This window comes from Ixodes scapularis, unplaced genomic scaffold (assembly GCF_016920785.2).
Source record: "Ixodes scapularis isolate PalLabHiFi unplaced genomic scaffold, ASM1692078v2 PGA_scaffold1__304_contigs__length_218370807, whole genome shotgun sequence".
Lineage (NCBI taxonomy): Eukaryota > Metazoa > Arthropoda > Arachnida > Ixodida > Ixodidae > Ixodes > Ixodes scapularis.
In genome coordinates this window covers 130609738-130619910 of record NW_024609846.1, presented here as the reverse complement: position 1 = coordinate 130619910, position 10173 = coordinate 130609738, and the positions used below count along the sequence as shown (strand labels likewise).

Here is a 10173-nt window from a genome sequence, read left to right as displayed (position 1 = left end):
GCGGCGACAACAGCTTCTGTGATTAACGACGAAAATAATCCCTGGAGAAGGGGAACAAGAGGGACAAAGGACAAACACAAATCTCCAAACACAGCTAGGTGTTTGGAGATTTGTGTTTGTCCTTTGTCCCTCTTGTTCCCCTTCTCCAGGGATTATTTTCGTCATTCTTGTCCAGCTCGCTTGCACCTTTGCATTTAATTGCTTATAATCATTCTGTGATTACTTTTCTACAAAACATCTTTGCCCGGGAAGGTTTGCCCCGAGAGCTCGTCACGGACAATGGCGTTCAGTTCGTCTCTAGGGAGTTCGAAGAATTTTTGAAAGAGCAAGGTATCAGGCACCTCAAGTCTTCCTTGTATCATCCGCAAGCAAATGGGCAAGTTGAACGGTTCAATCGAGTACTAAAGTCATGTTTACAACTGGCAAAAGTTCAAGGACGGCCACTTCCTGAAGCGGTTCGCGACTACTTAGAAGCGTACAGGCGTACTACTCACCCAGCAACGGGTCAGACTCCTGCAGTCCTTCTTCACGGACGAGTACATAGATCAAGACTGGATCTGCAGGGCTTTCCGACACCCAAGGTGCCAGAGAGAAGCACGTCTCAGCTCCAAGAGCGAGTCAAGAAGTACTAGACAAAAATGAAGATTTACTCGGACGCAAGACGAGCTGTGAGACGGCCAAAGTTCATAGCCGGCCAAGCCGTCCGAATTTTTCGTCCACAACACAGCGGCAAGTTGCACAGCAAATACACAGGTCCGCAAGTGATTGAAAAGCAAGTTGGCCCTGCCATGTATCAGTTTAGCGACGGACGGAAGTGGAACGCTAAGAAACTTACTCCTGCACCTCTCCAAGATCAAGCAAGTGCGCGACACGCAAGCAGAGCAAATACAGAAACCCAACAACTGCAACGTGTGGATTACTTTGACGAAGATGATGACGACGATTCAGTCACCGACACGCTTAAGTTCCCAAAAATCTACGTAGCGACTAGATCGCCCACAGCTTCAAGGAGACCGACCTTATCAAATGACCCGGTAACAAGAACTCCTGAGTCTACGACGGCTGATGAAAGAACAGCGGTCGCTCTTGTTGCCCAGCCGGAGACCGTAGAGATTCTTCCAGCCAACGTATCAGTGGAGTATTTTGACCCCGTCGACGCAAGCACCCCTGCGGCATCGCGCCCCGAGACACCACAGTCGATGCCGCCTCTCGAATCTTCACGAAGTGACGTGAGTGATTCCGTGGTTGTGTCTGTGTCTTCAGTGGTACCAGTTGCACCACTCCGCTCTGCCATGGATTCAGGGCCTGGTGAACCACGCGAACAATCTCAAGCTGGTCATCAAGCATCGCCTGCTGTTCCAAGACGTTCTACGCGGCAACGGCGACTTCCAGGAAGATTAAAAGACTATGTACTTTCGTTCCTTAGTTTCAATAACAGTAATACGTCTATGGACATGATTAACGATATTGGACAAGAACCACAAATGTAATATATTTTTCCTCTCGCTTTGTTGCATAACGCTAGTTTTAGGACATTATTGCAGTGCATAACGGAAGTCCTCAAGTAACTTGTAGTAACGTGCATAACGCGAGTCTAAGTGATTATTTAACGAGAGAGGGCCTAAAGGCACTAACGTTCCTCCTAAAGGCGTTTAGAGCCAAGCGCTCACTAAATTTTGCTCAGTCTAGTTATTGGTTACAAAACATAGGATGGCCACGGCGACTCGATCCCCCCTGTTGGTGCGGCCTGCCGATGTCTTTCCGAAAACAAAAGAGCGCGCGTGAAAGGAGAACTTCTCCCATTTTCCCTAGGGGCGCTGCACATCGGTGAGCGGTCTTGTGAGCTGAAAGCTATACTGTTTCACCTCATGTTGTACCGCAGGAAAGGCTGTAAGCGCGAGCTACTTGCTCTGGGGCAGATCTCGGCGGCACAAACTCTCGTGCAGTAAGGGCAGCTGTCAACGCTACGAGCTCGCGCTTCCAGCCTTCGCTGCGGTACAGCATAAGCTGAAACGGAGTATAGAGAAGGCGCCCAAGCTCTTGCTCCGCTACCCAGATAAAATAGGGGTTTTTCGTAGATCGTTCTCGCCGTCCCGCAAGGCCCTCCGCAACCCGCTACGATAACGGGAACTCCACAGTGAAGGCTATCGGCGCGCAGGCGCAGTAGCAACTTCTTCGTTGTGGAACGCTTAGCGGAGGGGGCAGCGCGGTCTAAATATCTGACTGTCATTGGCGTCGCCGATACCGAGGCGCTGCCGCGGTTGCAGAAGGCAGCGAAACTCGCTTTCCTCCCACCTATGCACCGCTGTGCTCGGCGAAAATATCGTAGTGTCACTCTGCGCTTGCGTGTGTGGTTTTTATTGGCATTTTGGAAGCTGCCGGAAATGTAAATGCGCGTTCAAACTCTGAGTGCCAGACGGCGATTAAATGTGCCAAATCCACTCGCGAAACAGGAAATCCTGCAGTTGATAAAGTACAATAAAGACTCTTCCGAACTTGAGTTCGCACCGCTGACTTACATGGCTGGCTACTTGGCCTTCGTTTGCGAACAAAAGGTGACCATTTTTATTTGCAGAAATTGTCGTAATTTAAAAGTAATTAGCTGAAACACTCAACCTAGCAAAGCAATAAGAATTTCTTAGTGAAAGCAAGGAAAGCTAATCTGTAGAACCCGCTAAACTTTGCAGGTGAAGTGTCCTGAATGCAAGCGCAACTTAAGGGAAATGCATCACATGACAGAGCATATCAGTCCATGTTTAGCCTTGACCAAGGAGGACTCAGCTATCCACGACCTGAAGCTGTCTGGCTGTGCAAGCTTGTCTGCACCTTTGTCGTGAGGGCTCTACAGTCGGCAGAGATTCGTGGTTGTGGAAGGATTTGCAAGGTTCTCCCGAGCGCTGTGCTTCCACACCTTATGGACTTCCCGCTGATGTGGTGTGTTAACTGCCGAGACCCCTACCACAGCGAAGAGCTGTGCGAGCTCTTTCTCAGAAAACTCCTCAGATATTTTTGGCAAACTGGGCTGGTGACCTAAACAGCCCACTTTCGCGAAAGCCTTTTTCCCGAAAGGTACTCCGCTTGTGAACTAAATGACTCCCTTGGTCTGTTTTTTGTGAACAATGAAGTTTATAATGCTGAAGTTATGCACGCGGAATCCGATTTTATATTGTCCTTCACAGATGAATAAATGGCACAGCTCGCGCGTGCTCGAGCGTTGGTTACAACCGGAAATCACACGGCCTAGCTATATCCAACTATAACTCCTATATTAAAGTGGTAATACAAACGGGGCAACACTTACGGGAATAAGAAAACGACAATTCGCTCATGCTGCCAGCAGAATGCAGCTTTAACGCGCAGCCTGCAGCTGAGTGACCTTTTCGTAAAAAGAGTCATGTGCTTTTATTCTACACAGATTTGTCACATCATTCATGCAATCTGGCACTCGTTTCAATTGCGTACTTGCGGCTTCAAGAAAAAAAAAAATCTAAATAGCCACACCGGGCCGGGCCGGGCGTACTGCTCCTCTCTCACTACATTTTGTCTTACCTTAGCATGGACTAACCGCGAACGCTGTGCTAGCGCGAGCGGCTAGCCTTTAACTGCCTTGACTGGAGCACTCCATGCACGAGCACTCATGCAGCCGCCGAGGCTTCCTTCGAAGCAACTATCTCGCGCTTTTAGCACGCGCGGCTAACAAGTACATACTAACGTGAAACGAAGTATTAGCGGCGAGATGTTTTGGTGGCGCCCTCCTACGGTTCCCCCTTGTGACGTCATTACCTTGCGAACAACAAGTTCGATGGTGTTTGTAAATAGCATGGTGGAAGCCTGAAATCATTGCGCTTTCAAAGCAACACTGCCAACACCGTCGAAATTAAAGTGCTTTCATTCCTCTTATTTCCGTCTATGGTATACCCTTCCCGACGTCATAGTCAGCTTTTGGGCCAATCGTGGAAGGTAGGGTGCCTACATGTCTGTCTGTCTCAGGGTGAAGACATCTATTGTTGCCCTGAATGTGCCAGCGCGTGACGCTCTCGCGCACTTGGTGCGTGACTTGGGCGGTAAAATGGCGTCTATGCATTAGCCAAAGCTACGCGCTCGTGCTGAGTGACACCGGATTGCGCGCACTTCAAAATGCATAGAAAGAACGATTGGGCGGAAAAATGGCCGAGATGTCACCACTCAAGCAAAAGCGCGCGTGTGTATGAAGGCACTCTAGTGGAAGGCCGACCACAGCGACGCTTTCGGTCGCGCACGTCGCCAATAGAGTTCCTCGATATGCTCCCCCGAAAGGAACTCTACCTTTCACTAGAGTGCCTTCATACACACGCGCGCTTTTGCTTGAGTGGTGACATCTCAGCCATTTTCACGCCCAATCGTTTTTTTATGCATTTTGAAGTGCGCGCAATACGGTGTTACTCAGCTCGAGCGCGGAGCTTTAACTAATGCATAGACGCCATTTTGTCCCCCAAGTCACGCACCGAGTGCGCGAGAGTGTCACGCGCTGGCACATTCAGTGCAACAATGGATGTCTTCACCCTGAGACAGCAGACATGTAGGCACCCTATCTTTCACCAGTCTTTCACCGATAACGAGCGCCACGGCTGGCCCTGCGGGGTAAAGTAGAACTATCGCTCTCACCGGCGGAGTGAAGCATACGGCAGGCCGCTCCCAAGGGGAGTCCTAATCGAGTGGCCGTGGGATGGCTAACAACTGTTTTAACAAAAGCAATTTTAACGGTCTAAAATTACATCTTAAGTTTTTTTTAGTTGGCTCATTAATTTAAAGAAAGGGAAAAGTATTGTAAATTAATGCTCTGGTTATTAACAGACATCTTTATCGCTATTTCATATAAGAGAGGGAGAATGTAGTGATGTGAAAAAGAGAAAGTTACGTCAGATCATATCACGCGAGTGCAATGATTGGGTAGCAATTTGCATTGTTATAAAATCAATAAAAGGCGAGCGGTCGGGCCGATCGCTCGAGGACACGCTCAGACCACGATCCAGAACGAACGTGTCTGTTGGCTTGTTCCTGCGGGATCTGATGTCGTCTGAGGAATCGCCACTCCGAAATGACCGGCCGTTTCCCGGAACCCACAGCGCAGCCCGGTGAGTCGAACCTCACGCATCCAGCGATGGCCCGGCGAACCTGCCTTTAGGTGAACGGCACCTCATCACCCCGAAGACTAGCTGGTCAGCGCGCGGTCTAATAATACTACAGCCGGCCTCACAGTTTACAAGGTGTGGACTGACAGCACCATAAAGTCAGCAAGGCAAGCCTTCATGTCTGGACTGACGACCGGGCTAAAGATTCCCTCTGGAAAAGGTGAAATAGTGATTGTCACCCACGCAGGTAGTGGCACTGGCTTCGCGTCCGGCTGCCTGAACGTGTTCCGTGGGAAGAAAAAGGGGGACTACTACGATGAAATGGACTCGAACAGGTATGAAGCATGGTTTCTTCATCTGCTGGACCACATTGAGCCGAACAGCGTGATTGTTATAGACAACACGCCATACCACAGCAGAAAGGCTGAAGCTGTTCCCACAACTGCAAGAAAGAAGGGCGAGATTCAGCAGTGGCTCTCTTCCAAGAACCTAGTTTGGACTGCCACAATGAAGAAAAAAGACGTTCTGAGCAACGTGGCAACGGTGAAGGATCGCTACACAAAGTACAAAGTTGACATCATGGCTACGGACGTCGGACACACAGTGTTGAGGCTCCCACCGTACCATTGCGAACTAAATCCCATAGAGTTGATATGGGCACGAGTCAAGCAGGAGGTCGCCTCCAAGAACATCGCATTCAAGCCCAATGACGCCGAGCGGCGCTTGAGGGAAGCAGTGGACAACGTAACAACTGTCCATTGGCATGACTGTGTAGAGCATGTGAAACAAAATGGAGGCGAAGTTTCGAGAAGGTGATGTCCCAGAGTCGAACCTCGAGCCAGTCATCATACCCCTCGATGCAAGTGACACGGAGGAGGAGAGTGGAGACGACGACGAAGCTGACGACAAGGATGAGGGTGAAGAGACCTTCGGTGTTCATCCTGTACAATAGAATTGACCGTGAACTAATGTCCCCCTAGGACATGTTCTCTTCTGAAAGTGGCTAGAACTCTGGACTCTGTTTGTCATACCCCAGAACACAGAGCGGTCTTTTTAAGGACCATTCACATACTTATAGAGTACAAAAAGGCACGCCTTTTTTATTGTGTATCATCAGTACGCCTTGACATTTTATTTCATTGTATTCATTTTTATTTAACAGTACGCGAGACACCGGGGGGGGCCCAGGCACGAGAGGTACATGATCCATAGAATAAACAACACATGTTTGCCTGTATATAATCAAATAAAAATGTAGTTCTCTCTTTTAAATTCACGGTAAAGGCACAGCGATGGCTTCGACATGTCACGGTGCCGGGCAAAGTCGTTGGCTATTGGCGTCGCGTTCACGCACTGTGGGGTGTGTGAACGTTCGGAAAAAAATAGACATCTGTTTTGTTCCGAACGCCTTTGTTTTGTTCCATCAAGGTCCAAACCTATTTTTTTTTTCGCAGAGCGTGAAACAGCATCTCCCGGAACAATATCTTGCTATTAACAGTGCTACGAGGGTGTACTACAAAAACGCTTTTGCTGATTTTTTGTTCCGGATCGCGTGAACGTGCGTCTTCCGGCACGAGCTGTGGGCTAGACAGTGCTACGACGACATTTTCTTATCCTCTTTTTTTTTTTACAGTTATAGTTGTTATTGGCTTTTCCCGCCACTCGAAATGACGTCCGTTGTTTATGTTATCGTTGTAGTAGTTGTTGATGCTGTAGCTGTAGTAGTTGTTGATGTTGATGATGTTGCAGTTGGCGACGTAACGCGTCCGCCGTCGATGTTGCGAAATCCTTGAAAGCGATCGCCGGCCGCCCGCGGGAATCTAACCTGGATCCGCTGTGGTTGAAGCGGAGACGTTACAAGCTGAGCTATGCTATTTTCCTTTTCCCTACTGCAAAAACAAGCTAGAAATGCACGTTCATACAAATTAAAAGTTTCACCGCAAGGCTCTTGCAGTACAAAATAAAAAGCACGCTTTTCGAACTGTACTTTACACAGGCCTGGCCACTGGGGCAGAGTCTCGCGTGTAGAAAATCAACTTTCAATTTGTTTGACGATAGAAAAGTATAAGCGCACTTTTTGGTATTGGGGTCCTCATGTCAAAACGGAGTACAGCCCCAAAAGAAAAAAAATAAACATGCCATATGGTACACCATCATCATTTACCAATCTCTCGCAGGAACCCCGGCTATTTTTACGTTTAAAATGCTGTCTCCGTCTAAACAGCGTTCTGCCTGACACGCACTTCGTGTTTTCAAGAATCGCCACTCAAGCTCAGAGCGCCGGTGGCCGTCATCGTTAAGACAGCTGGTCAACACGTCATCAACACGTGACCCCATCAGAGGACTACAAAAACGATCGACACAAGCATCGCCTCGGTATTTGCAGCCAAGTGTGCCAGAGCACAAAACGGGTCAATAATCTCTCGCAGGTGCGTACATTTCAGTATTTGTAAGGCATTTTAAGTTTCCTTTTGGCTGGAAATCCCACCGGTGTGTACCAATGCGTGTTGACATCGCAACCTACCGCATTTGCATCGGAAGGTTTTCAATGTGCTCGAGAAGAAAGTTTCTTCTCAGTTCCCACCGAAGCAGTTGAATATCTCCTGTTCTGGAATGTTCAGCCACTTGAAACTCATTGCTGTTCTTACAGTTCTTTTCCTGTTACTTACTTCAGCCGCCGACGTTGAGCTAAACCCCGGCCCCGGGCGTACAAAGAGTGAAAAAAATAGTCAAACTGCAAGAAGCAATTGATAGCCTAATAGCAGCCTGCAACCAAACCCAGAGGGAGAGTATCGGCAGGCTAAATGAAATTAATATAGGCATTGCCGACCTGCGTAGTCATGTGGCTAATTTAGAAACCAGAGTTACTGAAAGCGGGCAAATAAAATAAAATTTGGCTTGTGTCACCGACACGCTTGATCTTGTGGAGCGGGAGTCTTGCAGTGCGCATGAGCAGCTCCTTGTATTAAGGGACACTTTGAACGACATGAATGGCCAGATGCGCAGGAACAATCTAGTCTTTGGCGGTTTGCTTGAAAGCCAAAATAAGACCTGGAATCACGCCGAACAACTGGTATCAAATTTCATCAAAGACAAGCTCATGCCAAAGTTTGGCGAAATTGAAAGAATGCATAGTCTTGGGCCAAAACGTGTCGGTTCGAACCGTCCCATTATTGTCAGAATTCACAGTTTTAAAAGAAAGCTAACGTATTCCCGGAGTGCTTCAAAATTAAAAAAGCAAAAAAAAAAAAACAATGTATCGCTTAGGTTGTGGATTTCGCAGGATTTCTCTCCAAAAGGGCGTTTCGAGCGAAAGAAGCTGTTGGAGTTTGCCGCTCGGTGTAGGGAGCAGCATGTTAAATACAAGCTGTCATTTGATAAATTGCATGTCGGCAGTGAAATATACGTGTATGACAGTGTTACTGAAACCGTCATTCCAATTCGAAGGTCACGTGAAGTTCTCCCTGCAAGCAAACCCAGAGGACTGACAACCCCGGAATGTGCGCAAACCTTCTGTTGAACACTCTTTGTCTTTTTTGTAGTAAATGTTTGTAGCCTGCTTTCTAAACAGTTGGAATCTGAATGCATCACCGCCTCTCGCGAGCCGGACGTTATCTTAGGAACTAAACTGTGGTTGACATGATGCGTAGACGATAAGGAGCTGACATCGAGCAAAGAGTATAATGTATACCGAAGAGATCGCCTTAGCGCAGGGGGTGGCGGTGTACTTATTGCTATGAAGTTCCATCTAAAATGTACCGTAATATCTTCCGACTCCTTGCTTCAAACCCTGTAGATACGTCTTCAGCTCGGTTATCGTAGGTTATTAATTGGTGTATGTTATAAGCCGCCAAATTCAAATACAAGTGACTTTCATGACACCATTCATAGCTCTTTGGCGCACTTAACAAAATCCTACCCAAATGATGATAAAATATTATCAGGTGATTTTAACTTCCCCGGCTTTGACTGGCCGACTTTCAGCCCGTCCACGCAGTGTTCAAATCCTGCTCAGTGCAATGATTTTCTTGCCTTGGTAGGCTGCTTCCGATTGCACCAACTTGTAAACTCCCCTACCCGCAGTGACGCGATTTTGGACCTATTTCTTGTTAACAATAGGAACCATGTAACCGCCACAAATGCTCTCGACTTCATTTGCGATCATGCAATTGTCCACGTTCAAACAACATTTTCTTCTGGAAACCGAGAAAATAATCACAAGCAAACTTTTAACTATGCGAGGGCGAATATTAACGCTATAAATTTGTCGCTGGATTTTTTTCTACAGGATTTCATATACCATAATTTAGGTCGCTCAGCAGAAGAAAACTGGACTCTAAGTTAATATGAGCTTCACAAATTAGAGTCAATAAATATTCCAAAAATTACTGTTGTATCAGACTCGCTATCTCCATGGTTCACAAATGCATCATTAAAGCGCATGTTAAACAAAAAGAAAAGGCTCTTTCAGGGGGCAAAAAGAACTAACGGGGACGGTGAATGGTCAGAACATAGTCATTGGTCAAACAATATCAAAAAAGAAATAAAAAAGCGAAGAAGGATTTTTTTGGAGATGCATTGTTACAGGTATTACTGAAGGATCCCCGCAAATTTGGGAAAATTGTAAATGCTAGTAAAACCCGATGTAGTCCACTGTTTACAAACCAGTAGGGTGACTGCCTACGCGAGAGTAATGTGGGACATATCTTGAACAGCATTTTGTTGACAGTATTCACGCAGGAGACATTCCCTCTTCCTTCGCCCCCATGGTTCCACTTTATGCGCATGCCTCCACTTTCATTTACAAGCAGCGGCATAAGCAAAATCATAGATCAGCTCACGTCCCACTGTGCTCCCGGTGACGATAGAACATCGGGCATAACATCCGACCCCTCCAACTAGCGTCCTATAACCCTTACGAGCGTCCCGTGCAAAGTGATGGAACAAGTCATTTATTTAGCTATCATGGATCACCTCGACAGGAATGACTACATTCTTCCGAACCAGCATGGCTTCAGGCAACACTACTCATGTAATAATCAGCTCTTCGAATTTATCACTG

General features: G+C 47.3%; 1 protein-coding gene across 1 annotated transcript; it reads left to right on the top strand.

Annotated features, from left to right (window-relative positions):
- The first annotated feature begins 5077 nt into the window (after positions 1-5077).
- On the top strand, positions 5078-5927 carry LOC120848699. The gene is made up of 2 exons (XM_040220714.1): positions 5078-5114; positions 5239-5927. Exons 1-2 carry the CDS (start codon positions 5078-5080, stop codon positions 5925-5927), a joined length of 726 nt encoding a protein of 241 aa, XP_040076648.1.
- The last annotated feature ends 4246 nt before the right edge of the window (positions 5928-10173 follow it).

Excerpts from the sequence above, each read along its gene's own strand:
- LOC120848699 (XM_040220714.1), top strand. The coding sequence starts at position 5,078 with ATGACCGGCCGTTTCCCGGAACCCACAGCGCAGCCCG. Across the intron at positions 5,115-5,238 it reads GGAACCCACAGCGCAGCCCG|TTTACAAGGTGTGGACTGAC; the intron begins GTGAGTCGAACC and ends CCGGCCTCACAG.